The sequence below is a fragment of the Bufo bufo genome, chromosome 3 (genome assembly GCF_905171765.1).
Source record: "Bufo bufo chromosome 3, aBufBuf1.1, whole genome shotgun sequence".
NCBI classification, from domain to species: Eukaryota; Metazoa; Chordata; class Amphibia; order Anura; family Bufonidae; genus Bufo; species Bufo bufo.
Window position 1 is genome coordinate 277,317,788 of NC_053391.1, and position 26,242 is coordinate 277,344,029.

A 26,242-nucleotide genomic window follows, 5' to 3' on the forward strand; every position below is an offset into this window, starting at 1 on the left:
TGGATCCGGCAATCCGGACGCCTACTGATGGCATTTGTACTGATGACGTTTTTTGTTTTGGTTGCATATGATTTTTTGATTATGCAATATTACACTTTAAGGGGCAAGGTGACCAAAAAAAATTGGTTGTTTGGGCACAGTTTATATATATATTTTTTTTTTACAGTGTTCAGCTGAGGTCATATTTTTAGAGGTTTTTTTTTTTAAATGTATGTAGCGATACCTAATATTCTAGTTTTTTTATTTTACTTTAGAACAATAAAAGCATTTTTAAAACTATACTAAAAAATAATATATATTTAGTGTCTTCCATAGCCTGAGAGCCTTAGTTTTTCATTTTTATTTTTTGGACTATTGTCTTAGGTAGGGTCTCATCTTGATCACTTGATACCTAATATGGGTGTTTTTTCTTTTCTTTTTTTTATTCTGAAATCAAGGGAAAAGGGGATTTTTTTTTTTTACTTGAAACTTTATTTTTTATTATTTAAAACACTTCTTTTTACTTTTTTTCTGTCCCACTCTGGGTTTTGGGGGTCTGATCCCCTCTGCAATGCATTAAAATAAATCTGTATTGTAATCTATTGCCTCTTGGTGTATTACACTGAGTAATACACTAACAGGTTGCCTATGAGACCCAGCTTTGGGCTGGATCTCCTAGGCTTCCGTAGAAGGCAGGTCCCTATGCCTCTGCAAGGCATCGGGCTGCCTTCTCACCCATCGGGTCCCCGTCTCCACAGCTTGGGGACCCGATGGTATCCCTCACCCGCCGTCAACACCAGTTATGCCTCGGTCAGGGCTAACAGCAGCATAAAAGGGGTTAATCCGCCGCACAGTGAATGCCGGGCCCCCGCAATAGTAAGTCAATTTGCGGCATGTCACCTTTAAGGCTCCTTGCAGACGAGCGTGTCCAGATTAGGTCCGGATGCGTTGCGTCTGTGATCAGGGAAAATTGTGCGAGTAGGTACTCAATTGCAGTCAGTTTTGACTGCGATTGCATTCTGATGTTCAGTTTTTAATCGCGCGGGTGCAATGCGTTTTGCATGCGCGTGATAAAAAACTGACTGTGGTACCCAGACTCGAACCCGGACTTCTTCACTTAAGTTCGGGTTTGGGTTAGGTGTTTGGTATATATTATTATTTTCCCTTATAACATGGTTATAAGGGAAAATAATAGCATTCTTAATACAGAATGCTTACTAAAATGTGGCTTTAAGGGTTAAAAAAATATAATAACTCACCTCATCCTGTTGTTCATGCAGCCAGCATCATCTTCTTTCTTCTTCTTTCTTTTTCTTTCAGGACCTGCCAAAGGACTTTTGATGACGTAATCGCGCTCACCACGTGGTGAGTGCGGTGACGTCATCGCAGGTCCTGCTGAATGAAGATAAAGATTACGTCATCAATGGTTTTTTGGCAGGTCCTGAAAGAAGAAGAAAGAAGATGATGCCGGCTGCGCGAACAACAGAATGAGGTGAGTTAATATATTTTTTTTTAACGACTAAAGCCACATTTTAGTAAGCATTCTGTATTAAGAATGCTATTATTTTCCCTTATAACCATGTTATAAGGGAAAATAGTACAGTAAATTGACTTTTATCAATTTACTTACATCATCTCCTAGCAACCATGCATGAAAATCGCACCGCATCCGCACTTGCTTGCGGATGCTTGCGATGTTCACGCAGATCCATTCATTTCTATGGGGCCTGTGTTGCGTGAAAATCGCAGAATATAGAACATGCTGCGACTTTCATGCAACGCACAAATGATGCGTGAAAATCACCACTCATCTGAACAGCCCCATTGAAGTGAATGGGTCTGGATTCAGTGTGGACTGCTGATCTACATTGTGTCCAGATCTAGATTTAACTTATCAAGGGTGTTAATTACCCTGTCCCTGCTTTCTCCATCACTCTATACACATGTACAGTACAGACCAAAAGTTTGGACACACCTTCTCATTCAAAGAGTTTTCTTTATTTTCATGACTATGAATGCATCAAAACTATGAATTAACACATGTGGAATTATATACATAACAAACAAGTGTGAAACAACTGAAAATATGTCATATTCTAGGTTCTTCAAAGTAGCCACCTTTTGCTTTGATTACTGCTTTGCACACTCTTGGCATATGACACTCAATGTATGGCATATGACATTGATGATTGTAAGCTTGTCAATATGAAAGAGATATGCTTTCTTCATGAACTTTGAAAGCTGTACCAAATTTCAATAAAATATATTTAAAAAAAACTAAAAACTCTTCCTGCACAAGACGATCGGCAAAAAAATAAAAATAATATGGTGTTCAGAAAATGGAGACCATCATTATTTTTTAAAAAAAATGCTTTATTATGAAAACTGAAACAAACATAAAAAGGAGACATATTTGATATAGTCGGATCCGTAACAACCTGTTCTATAAAAATAGCACATGATCTAACCTGTCAGATGAACATGTAAAAAACAAAAAGTAAAAACTGTGCTAGAGCAGTTATTTTTTGGTTACCTTGCCTCACAAAAATCATATGTACCCCAAAATAATACCAATAAAACTATCACCTTATCCTAAGTTTACAAAATGGGGTCACTTTTTGGGAGTTTCTACTCTAGGGTGCATCAGGGGGCTTTCAAATGGGACATGGTGTCTAAAAACCAGTCCAGCAAAACTTGCCTTCCAAAAATCTACGGTGCCCTTACATCAGTTTACCACCACATGTGGGGTGTTTCTGTAAACTTCAGAATCTGTGTAATAGATATTGAGCTTTGCTTGGCTGGTAGCCCTTGATGTGTTACAGAAAAAAAATGAAATTTAAATGAAAATCTGCCAAAAAAGTGAAATTTTAAATTGAATCTCCATTTTCTTTTAATTCTTGTGGAATACCTAAAGGGTTAACAAAGTTTGTATAATTAGTTTTGAATACCTTGAGGGTGTAGTTTCTAAAATGGGTCAATTATGAGATCTCAGGTGGCAGGTCTGGAGTGCAGTAAAAAGTGGAGACAATGAGGCGGATAACAGTAGGAGATGGTTACAAATTCCCACAGCTCAGGTAGGGGAAAGTACCCCTCCTCTATGTTGCAAGGAAACTCTGTCTTTCCATTTTTTTTAGGGCGTATGTCACTTCTAATTAGCATGATATTTAGAGAGGCACCTTTTTATAGGCAAAAAGGGGGTTGTCAACAAACATTCTCCCAAATTTTTGATCATGTGTAAGCATTTCCCAATATTTCCAAATTACCTTTTTTATTATTTTATAATGTCGATCATATTTGGAAACATACACAAATTGTTTCTTTTGCTTAGCCCTATTTTTAACCTGTCTGATGTCCTGTCTTGTTTTGTTTTTACCAACCTCTATTTCAATTTCAGTCACCTCTTTCTTGCCCCTCTGCATGAATTTATTAGCCATCAATAAACAGTTTTTTTTAATATTTTCTTTTTTTATCTGTGCTAAATATCCTTCTGGCCCTGTTAACTGGCTCCTTATAGATATTCAAAAAAGTGTCAGGGACATGTTGGCTGGAATGAAGAAGCAGGTTATTTCGATAAGTGGTTTTTGTGAATAAATGTGGTCTCAATCCTCCCTCTAAGCACTGTAATTCCACATCAAAAAATGAATAACGTTTTCATCATTGTAAATGTGATGGTATTATGACACTCGTTTAAATGGTTTAACAAACTGTAGAAGGAAAATTAATCACCCCTCCTTAGCATGACACATCGTCTATTCACAAAAAACCACAGATCAAAATAACCTGATTCTTCATTCCAGCCACCATGCCCCTCACATATTACCCAGTTATGCTTTTGAAATAATCTGTTTTAAAACTGGTGCAACCTTTTTTTCATTACCAAATGTTCTACTATTTTTAGGGAGTATGCAAAGACCATTCCTGGATATGCGTTTGGATTTAGACAGCATATCGCAGTCGGAATCCCCTTATGAAGCGCTATAACAATGCCTCTTCTTGTCAATCTTTGGATTGTATATGTAGCGGGCACTCCTCTGACAGGATTCCCTATGCCATGAAAATCCAAAAACTGCGACATGTAAGTGAACTTGCCACTTTGACTGTTGCGTTTATCCATTGTCATAGCACCAACTTTTTATTGTTATTTGTTTTTATATACAGAAGGAAAGGCCACCTCCACCTGCTAAGCCTCCACCAGAAGATGAAGAAGAGTTACAGAGAAAACTGAGTGTAGGTGCTTTTCAGGAAGTATGTTGGCTTTTTCTAAAGTTAATGGGGGTCATTTACATAAAAACGACATGGGTACAGATGTGACCAATTTTTTTAAGGAGTTTAAACCTACTAGAAGCAATGGTGCAAATACCCAAAGCAGAAACAGTCACAGAATATATAATTATTTTCCTTTATTGAATGCAAATAAAATACATGTATGGAAGTTAAAAAATTGGAGGAATCCACACAACAGTAGGGAAATAAATTTATGTGAGGGACAAACTCAATGCAGATAAGTAAACAGATAGTGTAAAGTGCAAATGCTCGAAATATATAAGTTAATAGTCAAGGGATCAGATGTAGACACTTCCAAAAACGGATTGCAGTACAATGCAGTGCAAAAAGTGCAAATATGGTGAATGCTGCTGTGTGAAGGTGCTTAATTTTTATATATTTTTTGTTTTAAGGTCAATAGTAATATACCCATTAGTCGGGAGGAAGAGAATCCCTATGAGCTGCTACTGACTGCTGAGACCAAGAGGCCAGATAAGCAAGGTAATGGAGTTGAAGCAACACCATACATATTTGTTCAATGTGGTGCTGAACACGCCAGTTTGTTTTGGTTGTCTGCCTTTTATACACCTCCTCCAGTGTACTTCATCTTCTATAAAAATCTTTTATGGACATGAACATTACTTTTGCATAAATTTGTATTTATTTTGCTATAACAAACAGCTGATTAAACACATCTATTGTGATTCTGCTGTAGGCATGGAAACAAACTGCTTCCAGGCTTCCTGTAGCCTAGGATCCTCTCTGGGCTATTATCCTGGGGAGATTTTCACTGTAGCTGTCAGTAATTCAACTGTACATAAAATCTTCTCTTTATGATGGCGTACAATGCAATGCTTACCAGAGGAAAGTGGTTGATTCAATGCCAAAACACATTGGGTCAGATTAAATATTGAAAATGCACCAGTTTTTTTTTTGTGTTGTGCCAAAAAGCTGTCGTGCATGCATTTTGGGCCATTCGTTTTTCCTATCACACACACTCTTTACACATTGCCCGGCCAGGGGACGTAGCTTCATAGGAAAGTGGGTGGGCCCTAAATGTCCCTTTATGTGCCAAAATGTAGGTGATGTAAACAGCTTGTCTAATATTAACCTTTTCAGGACCCTGCCATTTTTCACCTTAACCCCTTAAGGACATGGCCATATTTCACCTTAAGGACCAGGCCATTTTTTTGCAAATCTGCCCAATGTCACTTTATGTGTGAATAACTTTAAAATGCTTTTACTTATCCAGGCCATTCTGAGATAGTTTTTTCGTCACATATTGTACTTTATGACACTGGTAAAATGGAGTGTAAAAAATATTCATTTTTATTTATAAAAAAATACCAAATTTACCAAATGTTTGGAAAAATTTCCCAAATTTCAATTTCTCTACACTTTTATAATATATAGTAATACCTCCAAAAATAGTTATTATTTTACATTCCCCATATGTCTACTTTCATGTTTGTATCATTTTGGGAATGCCATTTTATTTTTTGGCCTTAAAAGTTATGAAGCAAATCTTGAAATTTTCAGAAAAGTTCTAAAACCCACTTTTTCAGGACCAGTTCAGGTCTTACATAATAGAAACCACCCGTTTACTGCACTCCAGGACTGCCACCTGAGATCTCATAATTGACCCATTTTAGAAACTACACCCTCAAGGTATTTCAAAACTGATTTGACGAACCTTGGTAAACCCTTTAGGTCTTCCCACAAAAATTTAAGGAAAAATGTAGATGAAATTTCACCCCTAGAGTAGAAACTTCAAAAAAGTTATCCCATTTTGGAATCTACACCCCTCAAGGTATACAAAACTGATTTTAAAAACTTTGTTAACCCTTTAGGTGTTCAACAAGAATTATGTAGATGATATTTCAGAATTTCACTTTTTTGGCAGATTTTCTATTTTATATCCATTTTCCCCTTCACTCAGGACAGCACCATAGAGAGATTGTTCCACCCCCCACAACTGGACAGAAAGGCTCCAGAGCAATCAAAAAGGGAACACCCCACTTCCTCAGGGCTTCGGGGCCTGGTTGACTGGCTCAGGGCTTCCGGGGCCTGGTTACTGCCTCAGGGCTTCGGGGTCTGGTTGACCTGCCTCAGGGCTTCGGGGTCTGGTTGACTGCCTCAGGGCTTCGGGGCCTGGTTGACTGCCTCAGGGCTTCGGGGCTGGTTGACTGCCTCAGGGCTTCGGGGCCTGGTTGACTGCCTCAGGGCTTCGGGGCCTGGTTGACTGCCTCAGGGCTTCGGGGCCTGGTTGACTGCCTCAGGGCTTCGGGGTCTGGTTTTGACTGCCTCAGGGCTTCGGGTCTGGTTGACTGCCTCAGGGCTTCGGGGCCTGGTTGACTTCCTCAGGGCTTCGGGGCCTGGTTGACTTCCTCAGGGCTTCGGGGCCTGGTTGACTGCCTCAGGGCTTCGGGGCCTGGTTGACTGCCTCAGGGCTTCGGGGCCTGGTTGACTGCCTCAGGGCTTCGGGGCCTGGTTGACTGCCTCAGGGCTTCGGGGCCTGGTTGACTGCCTCAGGGCTTCGGGGCCTGGTTGACTTCCTCAGGGCTTCGGGGCCTGGTTGACTTCCTCAGGGCTTCGGGGCCTGGTTGACTTCCTCAGGGCTTCGGGGCCTGGTTGACTGCCTCAGGGCTTTGGGGCCTGGTTGACTGGCTCAGGGCTTTGTGGCCTGGTTGACTGGCTCAGTGTCACGGATGTTGTAGGGGAGAACACCAAAGGACAACAAGAAGGAAGGGAAAAGACACTAGGCCTCACCGCTAGGGACAGAAAAGGGTCACCACCTATAAAACCCTGCTCCTGGCCCTAACTCCTATCCGTATGGGCACCTCTCGATGGTAGAGATGCCCATACACAGGTAACTAGAAAAGCCTGGTGGCCCTCAGTTGCCCTAATAGTAATGACCGGGCAGAGACAACCCGCTCTTTCCCTGGTGAAGGAACCAGCGTCTCGCTGAGGCCTAGTAAACAACAAAGGTGGGGGGGAATACAAAACACAACAAGCGGAACACTTATCTTCTGAGGCTGATGGATGATGGACGAACAGGACTTCACCATGAACCATACTCCAGCTCTTCCAAAAACCATATGAAGCTATCCAGAGCAAGGAGTGATGGGTAAAGTCAGACTAAATAGGGGGAGGTGAAGGTCACATGATCCACACCTGAACAGGGGGTGTGGACATACCAGCAACACACAGACAAAGTGAAACCAAAAGAGGCTGTCAGATAACTAATGTGCAGATATTCTTTCAGACCTTCTCAAACCTGTCACCGGCGTGACGCTTCGGGGCCTGGTTGACTGGCTCAGGGCTTCGGGGCCTGGTTGACTGGCTCAGGGTTTCGGGGCCTGGTTGACTGGCTCAGGGCTTCGGGGCCTGGTTGACTGGCTCAGGGCTTCGGGGCCTGGTTGACTGGCTCAGGGCTTCGGGGCCTGGTTGACTGGCTCAGGGCTTCGGGGCCTCTTTGACTGCCTCTTGGTTTTTTGGGCCTGATATCTTTGGAGCCTGGTTGCTTGCCTAGTTGGCATGGTCACAAAGCTAGAGCGCCGAAATCTCGTGATGCACGACCTTGCGCATGCGCAGTGTCGGCATAGTGTTCCTTCCCTGTGCTGGCATCAGCCTCAGGGAACGAACTGTGCATGCGCTAACTCGCGCATGGTGAGATTACGGCGCTCTAGCTTTGTGATGTCGTGGAGCAAGAAGAAGATTCGGAGGGTGCGGTGCTGGGCTCCTTCACAGTGGGCGTGACTGGACTCATCTCTGAAGCATGGAGGAGACGAGACTCATCTAAGGTTCATTTACATATATATATATGTGTAATTATCATTTTATCCGCCAACAAAGAAAGGTTTAACAGCCGAACAAAACTCAATATTTATTACTTTGATTCTGTAGTTTACAGAGACACCCCATATGTGGTCGTAAACTGCTGTATGGGCACATGACAGGGCACAGAAGGAAAGGAACACCATATGGTTTTTGGAGGACAAATTATCGCTGGAATAATTATAAGTTGCCATGTCACAGTTTTTTTTAATCCGATACTTTTTTATTATTTTGTAAAAATAAACAATATAATTTTACAAAATTCTTGTGTCATATATTATGTGCAAAAATACTCATTGTACAAAACAGGATAGTCAATAAACAGGATCCTTAACATAAAGATCCCAACAACCAAACTCCCCCCCCCCCCCCCCCCCCCCCACCCACTGTGAAACCTTGTTGTGAGTAGATAAGCATAAACATAAGTTCTATATACCCTGTGTATCATATACAGTTAGGACAGTCTAGCCGCTTCGCTAGGGGTTAGAGTAGGAATCTGTGCAAGATCTTCTTCCCATTGCTCATATAGCAAAGTATTATAAGCATCCGAAATAGCTCCTTTTACAGGACCTGGTTCTATCCGTTTTTTAAGCATGAGAAGTGATACAAATTGTAGGGTTTTATTTACAGTTGGTCATTGAGACCATTAAGGTCCCTGGGTGACACGTGTTACTAAATATAAAATTTTACATTTATTTCTTATCCTTAAAATATTTAGAACTAAAATTTAAATTATCAGCTCTGCCTGCCTTGTATATATTAATAATCACTGTGGGTCTGATTATTAGGTTGATCCACTAGGGGGCACTCTTCACTTGTAGCTATTGAGGTCTCTTTTCTTTTAATATCATCTGCGCTCAGTTAATGCACCCTGTTCCTTTCACAGCGCGCTACTTACTAACAGTGTTTACCCTTGTGGAGTACACTCCTCTTGCTAATATATCTACCAGACCTCTATTGGCTAGGCATCCGCTGGCTAAAACTCACTAACAACACTTTCTGCTCCCCGATATGTTTCGCCAAACACTTGGCGTCTTCAGGGGTATGAGCAGTGAAACATATCGGGGAGCAGAAAGTGTTGTTAGTGTGTTTTAGCCAGCGGATACCTAGCCAATAGAGGTCTGGTAGATATATTAGCAAGAGGAGTGTACTCCACAAGGGTAAACACTGTTAGTAAGTAGCGCGCTGTGAAAGGAACAGGGTGCATTAACTGAGCGCAGATGATATTAAAAGAAAAGAGACCTCAATAGCTACAAGTGAAGAGTGCCCCCTAGTGGATCAACCTAATAATCAGACCCACAGTGATTATTAATATATACAAGGCAGGCAGAGCTGATAATTTAAATTTTAGTTCTAAATATTTTAAGGATAAGAAATAAATGTTAAATTTATATTTAGTAACACGTGTCAACCCAGGGACATTAATGGTCTCAATGACCAACTGTAAATAAAATGTATGTAAAGTCCCAACACGTGTTAGGGAGCTCTATGCAAATTAAGTTAGACAAATTGTAGGGGGCGCACTTTATCCTGCGAACTAATAGCGTGCCTTAACTGAAGGTATTTATAGAAATGGGTAGACACTAGGCCATATTCAGTGCAAAGTTGTGCAAATTGTTTTAGGATACCTTGTGAATATAGTTGACCTAATTTCCATAGTCCTTTACGTTCCCAATCAGAAAATCCCTGCAGTTTTGACAATTCTATTAAATGAGGGTTATTCCAAACAGGAGACAGGTCCAATAGTTCCTGAACACCCAGAATTTCCCTAACTTTTCCCCAGACCCTCCTCATTAATCCTACTACTGGGAGAGGTTTAAAATAGTCAGGTAAATCTTTCTCCATAATCGAAATAGGCTGGCAGACCCCAGGATGCCCCACTTCACCAATTCTCCACATCTTCCCATCTCTCTCCAGGGACCCCCAGCCCTTAAGGTGTTGCAACTGAGCTGCTAAGAAATATATAAAGGGGTTAGGTAACGCCAGTCCCCCCGCTTCTTTACCACGCTGTAAATGTTTCATATCGGATTCTACTATTTTTATTTTTCCATAACAAGGATCTAAATATTCTCTATAACTTATAATAATAATGCATGGGAATCCATACTGGTGAGTTATGCAGTATGTAGAGCAATTGCGGCATCCATATCATCTTAAGTAGATTACCTCTACCTATCATTGACAATGGAAGCTTATGCCAGGTGACCGCTTTCTGTTCAAATCTATCCATTAGTGGTACTAGGTTATTCGCTACTTAAGATCGGGGGCTGTACTGAAATAGTGACTCCAAGATATTTAAAGGAGGAGACCACTTTCAGGTTAACATGATCTAAGCAAAGAGATTCAGAAGAGGGGACAGCGGAAGAATAACTGACTTATTCCAATTGATAATAAACCAGACAGTTTTCCAAAGTCTGAGATTAACGATATAATGGGATCTATTGATGATGTCAGATCACCCACACATAATAACATATCGTCCGCATATAGCGAGACTCTTTCCTCCACCGCCCCCCTCTCCAGACCTCGAATCAGTGGCATAGAACGCAAAATACAAGCCAGGGGCTCAATAGCAATGGCAAACAGGAGGGGTGACAAGGGCATCCCTGCCTGGTGCCTCTCTCCCAGTGTCATAATTGGGGATAGCTTACTATTTATTCACAGCCTAGCTCTCGGTGACTAGTAGAGCAATTTTACCCAATTAATGTATCCAGGGCCGAATCCTAGTGTTTGCCATAACCGCCATAAGTATTCCCATTTCAACACTATCAAAGGCCTTTGCAGCGTCTAAAGAGACACTGCAGGGCATCCCACATCCCATTCTGTTCCCCTCATCTGAATATTGAGGAACAGATGACTAAGGTTTAATGACGTGGATTTTTCCTGGCATAAACCCGCACTGATCTTCATGTATAATGTGGGAGATAACATTCAGGCTGCCTATTAGCAAGTACCTTGGCCAACACTTTTATATCTACTGTTAAGAGTGAGATGGGTCTATTATGAATCTAACCATATTGGGATCCTTATCTGGTTTAAGGATCACCACCACCAATGCTTCTCTCATAGAGCTAGGTAGAATACCTGTCCTATAAGATTCATTAAACACCTGTAGGAGATGCGGGAGCAAAACTTCTTGATGTTTTTTGTAGAATTCCCCAGGCAGACCATCTTCCCCGGTGCTTTTCCGTTAGGAAGCGACTGCACCGCCAGTACCATCTCTTCCAATTGAATGTCCCTATCAAGTAATAACTCTGATCATCAGACAGACTGGGCATCTGGATATTAACCACCTCAGCCCCTATGGCTTAAACACCCTGAAAGACCAGGCCACTTTTTAACACTTCTGACCTACACTACTTTTCACCGTTTATTGCTCGGTCATGCAACTTACCACCCAAATGAATTTTACCTCCTTTTCTTCTCACTAATAGAGCTTTCATTTGGTGGTATTTCATTGCTGCTGACATTTTTACTTTTTTTGTTATTAATCGAAATTTAACGATTTTTTTTGCAAAAAAAATGACATTTTTTACTTTCAGTTGTAAAATTTTGCAAAAAAAAACGACATCCATATATAAATTTTGCTCTAAATTTATTGTTCTACATGTCTTGATAAAAAAAATGTTTGGGGTAAAAAAAAAAAATGGTTTGGGTAAAAGTTATAGCGTTTACAAACTATGGTACAAAAATGTGAATTTCCGCTTTTTGAAGCAGCTCTGACTTTCTGAGCACCTGTCATGTTTCCTGAAGTTCTACAATGGCCAGACAGTACAAAACACCCCACAAATGACCCCATTTCGGAAAGTAGACACCCTAAGGTATTCACTGATGGGCATAGTGAGTTCATAGAACTTTTTAATTTTTTGTCACAAGTTAGCGGAAATGCTGATTTTTTTTTTCTTTTTTTTTTCTTACAAAGTCTCATTTTCCACTAACTTGTGACAAAAAATTAAAAATTCTAGGAACTCGCCATGCCCCTCACGGAATACCTTGGGGTGTCTTCTTTCCAAAATGGGGTCACTTGTGGGGGTAGTTATACTGCCCTGGCATTCTAGGGGGCCCAAATGTGTGGTAAGGAGTTTGAAAATCAAATTCTGTAAAAATGGCAAGTGAAATCCGAAAGGTGCTCGTTGGAATGTGGGCCCCTTTGCCCACCTAGCTGCAAAAAAGTGTCGCACATGTGGTATCTCCGTATTCAGGAGAAGTTGGGGAATGTGTTTTGGGGTGTCATTTTACATATACCCATGCTGGGTGAGATAAATATCTTGGTCAAATGCCAACTTTGTATAAAAAAATGGGAAAAGTTGTCTTTTGCCAAGATATTTCTCTCACCCAGTATGGGTATATGTAAAATGACACCCCAAAACACATTCCCCAACTTCTCCTGAATACGGAGATACCACATGTGTGACACTTTTTTTGCAGCCTAGGTGGGCAAAGGGGCCCATATTCCAAAGAGCACCTTTTGGATTCACTGGTCATTTTTTACAGAATTTGATTTCAAACTCCTTACCACACATTTGGGCCCCTAGAATGCCAGGGCAGTATACTACCCACAAGTGACCCCATTTTGGAAAGAAGTCACCCCAAGGTATTCGCTGATGGGCATAGTGAGTTCATAGAAGTTTATATTTTTTGTCACAAGTTAGTGGAATATGAGACTTTGTAAGAAAAAAAATAAAAATAAATCATCATTTTCCACTAACTTGTGACAAAAAATAAAAAATTCTAGGAACTCGCCATTCCCCTCACGGAATACCTTGGGGTGTCTTCTTTCCAAAATGGGGTCACTTGTGGGGTAGTTATACTGCCCTGGCATTCTAGGGGCCCAAATGTGTGGTAAGTAGGTAAATGACCTGTGAAATCCGAAAGGTGCTCTTTGGAATGTGGGCCCCTTTGCCCACCTAGGCTGCAAAAAAGTGTCACACATGTGGTATCTCCGTATTCAGGAGAAGTTGGGGAATGTGTTTTGGGGTGTCATTTTACATATACCCATGCTGGGTGAGAGAAATATCTTGGCAAAAGACAACTTTTCCCATTTTTTTATACAAAGTTGGCATTTGACCAAGATATTTATCTCACCCAGCATGGGTATATGTAAAATGACACCCCAAAACACATTCCCCAACTTCTCCTGAATACGGAGATACCACATGTGTGACACTTTTTTGCAGCCTAGGTGGGCAAAGGGGCCCAAATTCCTTTTAGGAGGGCAATTTTTAAACATTTGGATCCCAGACTTCTTCTCACGCTTTGGGGCCCCTAAAATGCCAGGGCAGTATAAATACCCCACATGTGACCCCATTTTGGAAAGAAGACACCCCAAGGTATTCAATGAGGTGCATGGCGAGTTCATAGAAAAAAAATAATTTTGGCACAAGTTAGCGGAAATTGATTTTTTGATTTTTTTCTCACAGTCTCCCTTTCCGCTAACTTGGGACAAAAATTTCAATCTTTCATGGACTCAAAAAGCCTCTCAGCAAATACCTTGGGGTGTCTTCTTTCCAAATTGGGGTCATTTGTGGGGTGTTTGTACTGCCCTGGCAATTGAGGGTCTCCGCAATCATTACATGTATGGCCAGCATTAGGAGTTTCTGCTATTCTCCTTATATTGAGCATACGGGTAATGAGATTTTTTTTTCCGTTCAGCCTCTGGGCTGAAAGAAAAAAATGAACGGCACAGATTTCTTCATTCGCATCGATCAATGTGGATGAAAAAATCTCTGCCAAAAAAAGAAAAAGGAGGGGAAAGGCGTCTGCCAGGACATAGGAGCTCCGCCCAACATCCATACCCACTTAGCTCGTATGCCCTGGCAAACCAGATTTCTCCATTCACATCAATCGATGTGGATGAATAAATCCTTGCCGGGATTTTTTTTTTTTATATATACAAAGTGTTTGCCAAAGTATATGAACACCGCCACCTCCTCAGCTCATATGCCTCGGCAAACGTATCTTTTACTGCAGAGGAGAAATCTCGTCTTGCAGCGCCGCATACACCGACTTGCGTGTAATCTGACAGCAGCGCAATGCTTCTGTCAGAATGCACATCAGTGCTGCAGCTAGTCGATCGGTTGGTCCACCTGGAAGGTAAAAAAAACAAAACGAAAAAAGAAAAAACCAGGCCGCAACGCAATTAATTTATTAACTTTTGAACCAAACATATAAACTTTTTTAACTTAATGTTAACTTTTTTACTTAGCGGTATTTTTTTTTTTTGTTTAGTTTTTTTTTACCTTTTTATAGAACAAACCTCTCCTTCCCCATGGACAATGTGCAAAGCGCAAATCGCCCAAAGATGTGGCGAAGTACGTTATGCACTTTATCCCAGGTGAAAGGAGAGGTTTGCAGCAGCTGTGAGTAAAAGGGCCCTAATAGCCCTGTGTGCATGTCCTGTGAGATGCAATCCCTATGCTAGGTGTAGCTGTGTGTGGTACTCTCGGAAACACTCACCAAAGCATAGGGCAGGGTGGTCAGGACAGTCAGGACAGAAATAGCGGGTGTCACGCCTTATTCCACTCCTGCTACAGACACGACATCTTTTTCGGGGTGACGGTTGGGTTGAGGTACCAGGAACGACACTGGGGAAATGTCGCTCGTGTAGACGGCTAACTACACTGGTGGATGGGGCCACGGAACCTTCTAGATACAGGAGGTTCTCGATGATCTCTTCCTGGAATTTGAGGAAGGATCCTGTTCTCCCAGCCTTACTGTAGAGAACAAAACTATTGTACAGAGCCAATTGAATCAAATATACAGACACCTTCTTATACCAGCGTCTGGTTCTGCGGGAAACTAAATACGGAGACAACATCTGGTCATTGAAGTCCACCCCTCCCATGAGCAAATTATAGTCGTGGACTGAGAGGGGCTTTTCATTGACACGGGTTTGCTCGCTCAATTTGGATTGTCGTGTCTGCGTGAATGGAGGAGAGTATGTAAACGTCACGCTTGTCTCTCCATTTCACCGCGAGCAGTTCTTCGCTACACAAGGCAGCCCTCTCCCCCCTTGCAAGACGGGTGGTAACGAGCCGTTGGGGGAAGCCCACGCGACTAGTTCGCGCGGTTGCCACAGGCGCAAATCCGTTCTAGAAACAAATGCCTAAAGAGGGCCACACTTGTGTAGAAATTGTCCACATAAAGATGGTACCCCTTGCCAAATAAGGGTGACACCAAGTCCCAGACTGTCTTCCCACTGCTCCCCAGGTAGTCAGGGCAACCGACCGGCTCCAGGGTCTGATCTTTTCCCTCATAGATCCGAAATTTGTGGGTATAGCCTGTGTCCCTTTCACAGAGCTTATACAATTTGACCCCAAATGTATTAGGGACTCGTCTACGCAGATGTTTTGCTCGGGGGTATACAAATCTGCAAATTTCTGGTTGAAGTGGTCTATGAGGGGCCGAATTTTGTGGAGCCGGTCAAAAGCTGGGTGGCCTCTGGGACGGGAGGTGGTGTTGTCGCTAAAATGCAGGGAAAACGGAGGATGGCCTCAAATCGTGCCCTGGACATAGCAGCAGAGATTATGGGCATGTGATGAATCGGGGTGCGTGGACCAATATGACCGCAATTCATGCTTTTTAGTTAGACCCATGTTGAGGAGAAGGCCCAGAAATTTTTTAATTTCGGAAACTTGGACTGGTTTCCACCGGAAAGGCTGGGCATAATAGCTTCCCGGGTTGGCGGATATAAATTGTGTGGCATACCGGTTTGTCTCTGCCACGACTAAGTCCAAGAGCTCCGCAGTCAAGAACAGCTCAAAAAATCCCAGGGCCGAACCGATATGAGCCGTCTCAACCCGAACTCCAGACTGGGCGGTTGAAAGGGGGAACTACAGGTGCGGCTGAAGTTGGTGACTGCCAATCAGGGTTTGCCAGCACCTCAGGGATTCTAGGCGCTCTACGGGCCTGTCTGTGCGGTGGCTGCGACGGGGTAACTATTGCACGTGCCACCGTACCAGCTTCAACTGCCCTTCTGGTGCTCGCCACGTCACCATGTTGTACGGCAGTGCTGGTACTAGGTCCAGGGAGGGCTGTGCTGCTGGTGTATGCCTCACCACGTGATCCGGCAGCGACAGCCCCACTCTGCTGCTCTTGAAGCGGATCCTGCATAACCTGTGGTCTAGCGACACGGGGCCGGGTACGCCTGGTTCTATCAGGGACCTCCTCGTCCGAACTTTGGGTCAGAGAGCCACTGCTTTCCACAGGTTCATATTCTGACCCGCTAGATTCGTCAGATGAGGGTTCCCATTCCTCATCCGACTGGGTCAGAATCCTGTAGGCCTCTTCAGAAGAATACCCCCTGTTTGACATTTTGGACTACCCAAGAAATACCCCCTGTTTGACATCCCTGAGACTACCCAAGAAAAAAAGCAAACCTGTCTTACAAAGGAGAGGCTAGCGAAGTACCGGAGGCCGCTGCGGTTGATAAAAAATATCAAAACTGATTTTTTTATCGCCGCAGTGCGTGTAAAGTGAATGTGCAGTGATCAAAAAAAAAATATTTTTTGTCACTGTGGTGGGGCGGGCGTGGGTGAACGCACGTGTGGGCGACCGATCAGGCCTGATCGGGCAAACACTGCGTTTTGGGTGGAGGGCGAACTAAAGTGACACTAATACTATTATAGATCTGACCGTGATCAGTTTTGATCACTTACAGATACTATAAAAGTACAAATGCTGATTAGCGATACGCTAATCAGCGAATAAGTGACTGCGGTGCGGTGGGGTGGGCGCTAACTGACGCTAAACTACCTAACCAAGGGGCCTAAACTATCCCTAAAACCTAACAGCCAATACTAGTGAAAAAAAAAAGTGACAGTTTACACTGATCACTTTTTGTCTTTCACTAGTGATTGACAGGGGCGATCAAAGGGGTGATCAAATCGTTAATTGGGGTGCAGGGGGGTGATCTGGGGCTAAGGTGTAGTGTTTGGTGTACTCACTGTGAAGTCTGCTCCTCTGCTGGATCCAACCGACGAAAAGGACCAGCAGAGGAGCAGACAAGCCATATACAGATCATATTTTACTAATATGATCTGTTATATGGCTTGTGATTGGATTTTTTGAAAATCGCCAGCCTGCCAGCCAATGATCGTTGCTGGCAGGCTGGTGACTAAATTGTTCTTTAAATTTTGCTGGCCCGCGATGCGCATGCGCGGGCCGGCTTTGAGCGAAATCTCGCGTCTCTCGAGATGACGTGTATATGCGTGACTCTGCGCAGCTCTGCCGCCTCCGGAACGCGATCCTGGGTTAGGCGGTCCGGAGGCGGTTAAGCAGGTATTGCACTCTGTCACTACAGTCAATCACTAGTCTGGACTTATAGACATCTGCATAGTGCTCATGGAATATGTTCATTGTTATCATCTCCCGATACCTGTACGCCCATTTTATTAGTGATTCCTAATACACAAGAGGGGCCCGATTGGGTTTTAATAATAGTAGCTAGTAGGTGACCCGTACATTCCCCTTCCATAAAATAATGTTGAGTCTTAAAAAATTGTTTGTCCCCAGCTCTATTAATCAAATGTTCCTTCAGTAGATCTTGCGCCTCCGTCCAGTGCGAGGATTTTTCTAGGGAGGGGTCAGAGATGTACTTATCTTCCGTAGTTTGAACTCTATCGAGTAGTTCTGTCGTAAGTGCCCTGCTTTTAGTTTTATGGGAACTAATCCGTTTAACCCTTTAAGGACTCAGCCCTATTTCACCTTAAGGACTTGGCCATTTTTTGCAAATCTGACCAGTGTCAATTTAAGTGCTGATAACTTTAAAACGCTTTGATTTATCCAGGCCGTTCTGAGATTGTTTTTTTCGTCACATATTGTACTTCATGACACTGCTAAAATTGGGTCAAAAAAATTAATTTTTTTGCATAAAAAAAATACCATATTTAACAAACATTTTGAAAAATTAGCAAATTTCTAAGTTTCAGTTTCTCTACTTCTGTAATACATAGTAATACCCCCAAAAATTGTGATGACTTTACATTCCCCATATATCTACTCATGTTTGTAGCATTTTGGGAATGATATTTTATTTTTTGGGGATGTTACAAGGCTTAGAAGTTTAGAAGCAAATCTTGAAATTTTTCTGAAATTTACAAAAACCCAATTTTTAGGGACCACTACAGGTCTGAAGTCACTTTGCGAGGCTTACATAATAGAAACCGCCCAAAAAATGACCCCATTCTATAAACTACACCCCTCAAGGTATTCAAAACTGATTTTACAAACTTCGTTAACCCTTTAGGTGTTGCACAAGAGTTATTGGCAAATGGGTATGAAATTTGAGAATTTCATTTTTTGCCTAATTTTCCTATTTTAAAACCATTTTTTCCACTAACAAAGCAAGGGTTTAACAGCCAAACAAGACTGTATCTTTATTGCCCTGACTCTGACGTTTACAGAAACACCCCATATGTGGCCGTAAACTACTGTACGGGCACACAGTAGGGCGTAGAGGGAAAGGTGCGCCGTATGGTTTTTGGAAGCCAGATTTTGCTAGACTGGTTTTTTGACACCATGTCCCATTTGAAGCCCCCTGATGCACCCCTAGAGTAGAAACTCCATAAAAGTGACCCCATCTAAGAACTACAACCCTCAAGGTATTCAAAACTGATTTTACAAACTTTGTTAATCCTTTAGGTGTTGCACAAGATTTAATGGAAAATAGAGATACAATTTCAAAATCTCACTTTTTGGCAGATTTTCCATTTTAATATTTTTTTTCCAATTACAAAGCAAGGGTTAACAGCCAAACAAAACTCATTATTTATGGCCCTGATTCTGTAGTTTACAGAAACACCCCATATGTGGTTGTAAACCGCTGTACAGCACGCGGCAGGGTGCAGAAGGAAAGGAATGCCATACGGTTTTTGGAAGGCAGATTTTGCTGGACTGGTTTTTTTGACACCATGTCCCATTTGAAGCCCCCCTGATGCACCCCCAGAGTAGAAACTCCAAAAAAGTGACCCCATTTAGAGACTACGGGATAGGGTGGCAGTTTTGATGGTACTAGTTTAGGGTACATATGATTTTTGGTTGCTCTATAATACACTTTTTTGTGCGGCAAGGTAACAAGAAATAGATTTTTTGGTACGTTTTTTTTTTTGTTATTACAACATTCATCTGACAGGTTAGATCATGTGGTAATGTTATAGAGAAGGTTGTCACGGACGCGGCGATACCGAATATGTATACAATTTTTTTTATTTATGTAAGTTTTACACAATGATTTCATTTTTAAAACAAAAAATATGTTTTAGTGTCTCCATAGTCTAAGAGCCATAGTTTTTTTCAGTTTTTGGGCGATTATCTTGGGTAGGGTTTGATTTTTGCGAGATGAAAATGACTGTTTGGTACTATTTTGGCGTACATCGCGACTTTTTTTGATCACTTTTATTACCTTTTTTGGGAAGCAAGGTGGGCAAAATTTCAATTTTCTCATAGTTTTTATTTTTATGGGCGTTCACCGTGCGGGGAAAGTAACATGACAGTTTTATAGATCAGGTCGTTACGGACGCGGCGATACCTAATATGTGTAGTGTATTTTATTTTTTTTATTCAGTGATAAATGTGTTTTTTTAATCTTAACTTTTTTCAACTTTTTTTAAAACATTTTTTTGACCCAGACCACTTGGTTCTTGAAGATCCAGTGGGTCTGATGTCTGTATAATACAGTGCAGTACAATAATATTGACTGTACTGTATTTTACTTAAACTTTGTCTGAACAGATCTCTGCCTTTAGCACAGATCTGTTTTAGCACCATGGGACAGCAGGATGCCTGAGACTGCGTCCTGTTGCCATGAGAACCTTCCCCGTCTGCTCAGTACTGGTCAGAACTTCGCAACGGGGAAGGGTAAGGACGGGGCTGTCTAGGGGCTCTCTCCCTTTCCCATCGGGGGGCTGCAAAGGCACAGCAGCCCCCTGATGGGGAGAGGGAGGGAGCTCCCTGAGCCTGTTTAACCTTTTCCATACAGCGTCCGTACGGACCGCTGTATTGGAAAGGGTTAAACGCTGACATCGCATCACCGATGTCAGCCGTTTATAACCAGGGTGTCAGCAAGAGTGCTGACACCCTGGTATACCACTGTACACCAACGATTATTCAAGGGGGAGGCGGGCGGGGGATCGCGATCCCGCCTGCCGCACCGCCCGCCTCCCGCACCTACCGCACAGCCTGCGACCCCCCCCCCCCTGCACCACCCGCCCACATAATATCATTCAGGGGTGCAGGGGGGGTTAATAAAACTTTATTGGGGCATTTTAAAAGTTTTGATCGCGGGGATCAGAATTGGCTACAAGCGCAGCAAACAACAGGTCTGAATTGACCTGCGGTTTTCTGCGATCGTCGATACGGGGGGGTTAAATGACCCCCCCCTGCGTTGTTACGGGGATGCCGGCTGAATGATTTCAGCCGGCATCCCGTTCCGATTAACCCCCTCGGCGCCGGAATCGCGAATTAAGAGCCATGACGTACCGTACTTAAGGGGTTAATGTAGTGTCCCTCTAATATAAGCTTTCATTGTATCCCAGATAATGGAGTGACTAGCTGAACCTTCATTATTGGTAAAAAAGTCAGTCAGAGTAGCAGATATCACAGTACCAGTATAATTAACTGGATCCAAAAAGGGTTTAGTCGCCATGGTTTGTCTCGACCCAGTAGCTCTCTCCTAAATCCAGTACTACCAATAACGGGGAGTGGTCAGAAATACTTCTGGTTAAGTACCTAACATCCTGGACTTATCTAACACACCCCTTAGATCCACAGCGAGATCTATCCCAGAAAAGAGAACTATGTATGACGAGTAGCAGGAGTATTGCTTCACACCGGGTTTTCTGACCTCCACAAATCATACAAGTCTATTTCAGCGAGCGTCTTGGCTAATGAGGATAGAGAAGGGCTAGATGCCCACTATCAGATTGGAATTTATCTAGGGATTTGTCCAAGACATATTAAAATCACCAATTTATGAGAACTGGCAGATCTGGAAATTTGGAAGTGAAGGATATTACTTTTTTGAGAACTTCACTGAAATATGGGGGAGGTATATAAACAGCCACTAGTATCATTTGGTAATGAAACACAGAACAGTTAATACAGATAAAGCGACCCTCCTCATCCACATGTAACCTCGCTCGATATAAAGGGAACATTTCTATGCACCAACACGCTCACCCTTCTCGATTGCGTGGGGTAGGAGGAATGAAACATCTGTGCCACCCAAGCTTTATGAATAAGAGTGTTTCTCTCAGAAGTGAGATGAGTTTCTGAGAGGACACAGAATTGCCGGTTGGTACGTTTGCAAGGCATAAAAGACGCATTGCGTTTAGAAGGGTGATAGCATAATAACTTGTGGCAATCAGCAGAGTTAAGTGCCCTCCCTTAAATCCTTTTCAGTGGAGTCAACCACTGACATGCCGCACCCGGATCCTCAAATAAGGCGTTTATCTTTCGCCACGACTCGCATTTTCGCAGGATATATCATAAAATATGGAAGCTGTAATAGTCGCAGTCTGCGTTTAAACATCAATAAAACGTGCACGCTTCTTTTGGATGTCAGGTGAGAAGTCCGGAAACAAAGAGATCCGGTTCCCATCAATAGTCAGATCAGTGCAGTCTCTTGCTCCACTCAAAATGGTATCCCGATCACGAAAATGGAGGACTCTAAGCAATAAAGGGCGCGGTGGTGCACCTGGTGGTGGGGGGGCGAAACGGCACCCTGTGTGCCCGTTCCACAGCAAACAGATGGAGACATCTTTTCCTTTCCTATTTTCTCTGTTAGCCACTTTTCCCACAAATGTAACAGCATCTGTTCCTTCGGTACATTTGGCACACCAATCATGCGCACACTTTTGGGGAGGGAAGGAAAAAAATTGCTGTTTTGACAACCGTTTTTATTTTTTGTTATTTACAATGTTCATCTGACAGGTTAGATCATGTGGTATTTTTATAGAGAAGGTTGTTACAGACACACAATACCAAATATGACACTTTTTTTGGTTGTTTCAGTTTTACATAAAAAAGCATTTTTGGGGAAAAAAACATTTTTAGTGTCTCCATATGCTGAGAGCCATATATTTTTTTTTTTGGGGGGGGGGTGGGGGGGGGGGGGGGGGGGCGATTGTCTTAGGTAGAGAATAATTTTTGCGAGATGAGATATGATTTGATTTGCTCTATTTTGGGGGTGCATATACAGTTGCAAGAAAATGTATGTGAACCTTTGGAATTATATGGATTGCTGCACAAATTGGTCATAAAATGTGATCTGATCTTCATCTAAGTCACAACAATAGACAATCACAGTCTGCTTAAACGAATAACACACACAGAATTAAATGTTACCATGTTTTTATTGAACACACCATGTAAACATTCACAGTGCAGGTGGAAAAAGTATGTGAACCCCTAGACTAATGACATCTCCAAGAGCTAATTGGAGTGAGGTGTCAGGCAACGGAGTCCAATCAATGAGATGAGATTGGAGGTGTTGGTTACAGCAGCTGCCCTATATAAAGCGACACACCAGTTCTGGAGTTTGCTTTTCACAAGAAGGCATTGCTTGATGTGAATGATGCTTCACACAAAAGAGCTCTCAGAAGACCTACAATTAAGAATTTTTTGACTTGCATAAAGCTGGAAAGTGTTATACTAGTATCTCCAAAAGCCTTGCTGTTCATCAGTCCACGATAAGACAAATTGTCTATAAATGGGAGAAAGTTCAGCACTGCTGCTACTCTCCCTAGGAGTGGCCATCCTGTAAAGATGACTGCAAGAGCACAGCGCAGACTTCTCAATGAGGTGAAAGACGAATTCTAGAGTGTCAGCTAAAGACTTACAAAAGTCTTTGGAATATGCTAACATCCCTGTTAGCGATCTGTGATACGTAAAACACTAAGCATGAATGGATTTCATGGGAGGATACCACAGAGGAAGCTACTGCGTCCAAAAAAATACATTGCTGCACGTTTACAGTAGGCACAAAAGCACCTGGATGTTCCACAGCAGTACTGGCAAAATATTCTGGTGGACAGATGATGAAACGCAAAGTCGAGTTGTTGGAAGAAACACACAACACTATGTGTGGAGAAAAAGAGGCACAGCACACCAACATCAAAACCTCATCCAACTGTGAAGTATGGTGGTGGGGGGCATCATAGGTTTGCGGCTGCATCCGGGCCTGGACGGATTGCTCTCACATCGAAGGAAAAATTTAATTCCCAAGTTTATCAAGAAATTTTGCAGGAGAACTTAAGGCCATCTGTCCACCAACTGAAGCTCAACAGAAAAATGGGTGTTGCATACAGGACAACGACCCAAAGCATAGAGCTAAATCAACAACATAATGGCTTAAATAGAAGAAGATACGCCTTTCTGTAGTGGCCCAGTCAGAGTTCTGACCTCAACCCGATTGAGATGCTGTGGCATGACCCTCAAGAAGCAATTCACACAAGACATCCCAAGAATATTGCTGAACTGAAACAGTTCTGTAAAGGGGGAATGGTCAAGAATTACTCGTCTGATCTGCAACTACTGGAAACGTTTGGTTGAAGTTATTGCTGCCAAAGGAGGTTCAAACCAGTTTAGTTAAATCCAAGGTTCACATACTTTTTTCCGACCTGCACTGTGAATGTTTACATGGTGTATTCAATAAAAACATTGTAACATTTAATTCTTTGTGTTATTAGTTTAAGCAGACTGTGATTGTCTATTGGTGTGGCTTAGATGAAGTTCAATCACATTTTATGACCAATTTGTGCAGAAATCCATACCATTCCAAAGGGTTCACTACTTTTTTTTTTGCAACTGTAACTCTTTGAATCACTTGCTTTTACACTTTTTGTGATGTAAGGTGACAAAAAATGGCTTTTTTGACACCTTTTATATTTGATTATTTTTACAGTCTTCACCTGAGGGGTTCGGTCATGTGGTATTTTTATAGAGCAGGTTGTTACCGACACGGCAATACCTAATTTTTTTTTTTTTTTTTACATTTCACATAATAAAAGAACTTTTGAAACAAAAAACAAACGTATTTTAGTGTCTCCATAGTCTGAGAGCCATAGTTTATTTTTATTTTTTTGGGCGATTGTCTTAGGTAGGGGCTAATTTTTTGTGGGATGAGGTGACTGTTAGATTGGTCCTATTTTGGTGAGTTTTTTTCTCCCTGGCTGTGACGCTCTCTGCTGCGATTGGACAGCGCTACTTAGTTTATAATGTTTGGACCCATGAAAGGTCCTCTTTAAGAGGTTAAGATTGTCATTCGTATACTTAGTATAAACTGCCAACACTATTAGTAAATCTGCCCCTTTTATTTGTATATGTACACTATAATAAAGATTGTATGTTCACTAATCCAGTTTTTTAGATTATTCGGATAGCACAGGCAAATCTCCCTATTTTACTGTTGATGGATCTCTAGTTAGTTCTTTTAGGTATGTTTATTAGTTCATTCAGTTCTTTAACCATAATGCAGTTTTACCTTTTTTTTTTACTTTTTTATTTTTTTTATTTAAAAAATCATAACAAACCCCTTCCGAACCAAGACTCTTCTCGCCTTAAAGGAGTTGTCTCACTTGGAACAATGGTAATTATGTTCAATATAACCCCATAATAAACAACTTACTAATATACTTCATGCTTCAAAACTGCCTCCTCTCCTAGATAATCCTAATCTTGTAGCCCTTTAGAGCATGCCCGTTGTCAGGGGTTACGGCCACCACTGCAATCTAATAGCGGTGGCTGCGTCTTCTCATTGCGAAGTACAGAGCTGGCTTGTATGGTGGCCGGGATCACGGAAGCGAGTTCTCAAAGCTGCTCATGCTCGCCTATCTTCTGTCCCGGACACCTCCTATGTACTGTGTTGAACAGCTCCCGATAATGTCAGAAGCCTGGGACCTGTTCAACACAAGAAAAAGCAGCTCCAGGCATGGGGGTGAACTACTACATGTTCGGAATCTAGGCTGTCATCTGTGATAGATGACAGTTCTTCTGCCTGCTTTTAACTTAGTAATATAGTGCGCCCTTGCACTCTCAGCCAGGGGAGCGAGCATGGCACAGGCAAGCTGTGGGCGTGATTACAGCTCTCCCTGTGCCATCAATCTAATGAAGTGTGACGGCCCCCAAAATGAACTGAAAGTGCACAGCTAAAGATCCAGGCTGTGCTCAAATTGCAAGGTGAGACAACCTTTAAGGCCCAGGCCGATTTTTGCACTCCATTTGGTAATAAGTCCATAAGGTAATGTCCAAGCCATTCTTTGATAGTTTTCTTGTGACACATTGTACTTCATGTTAGTGGTAAATTTGAGTGGCTATGTCTTACACTTATTTTCTTACCCGTTTTTATTTTTCTTCTCTATCTTCCTGAAGCCATAACATTTGTATTTTTCCGTACGCGTATCTATATAATGGCTTGTTTTTTGCGAGACAAGTTAATATTGCATACAAATGTGTTGGAATTGGAGAAAAAAATAATTCCTCCACCGTTTACTGGTTTGTCTCTCGCCTGTTCTCTTCATTCTTTGGGTCAGTACCATTTCAACGATACCACATATGTATAGGTTTTAGATGTCTAATTACTGTAAAAATTAATTAATACTTTGAAAAGAAAAATATTTATTTATTTTTACATCGCCTTATTTTGACCCCCATAACTTTTTTTTATAGTTATGTCTCCTGAGCTGTGTGGGGCTAATTTTTTTCAGGACAAGCTGTTGTTTTTAGTGATTAAAATTTTGGAGTGTGTTTGATCACATGTTTTTCTGTTATGCCATTCACCGTATTGGAAAACATATTTTTATATTTTAATAGTACCGTCATTTTTGGTGATGCCCATGATTAGGAATGAGCGAATTTCATATTTTGAAGTGCTTTTTCTTGTTGTGGTATTTACTGAATTGCGTTATGGATTCCGTTACCATGGACCATAATGCAATTCCATGAATAACGGAATGCCTTTAGAGGCAATGGCCTGCATAACGGATCCGTCCGGTTTCCGTTATGCATTTTGTCATGCAAACCGTTTGAGGTTTGAATATAATGCCTATTACAGACTAAAACTCATATATCCGTTCTCCCCAAATAAATTATCATCCTAATAATTAGATCTTTAAATCTTTTGCTTTATAACCTTAAATAAGAAAGACCTGTTACTTACTGGAATGGG

General features: G+C 42.0%; 1 protein-coding gene across 1 annotated transcript in view; it reads left to right on the plus strand.

The window, feature by feature from the left end:
• ANKS1A (ankyrin repeat and sterile alpha motif domain containing 1A) overlaps positions 1-26,242 on the plus strand; it is a 913,309-nt gene that overhangs the window by 237,817 nt on the left and 649,250 nt on the right. The window contains 4 exon segments of the mRNA XM_040424152.1: positions 3,878-3,957; positions 3,959-4,054; positions 4,138-4,224; positions 4,656-4,743. Of these exon segments, the coding sequence (XP_040280086.1) occupies positions 3,878-3,957; positions 3,959-4,054; positions 4,138-4,224; positions 4,656-4,743 (351 nt within the window).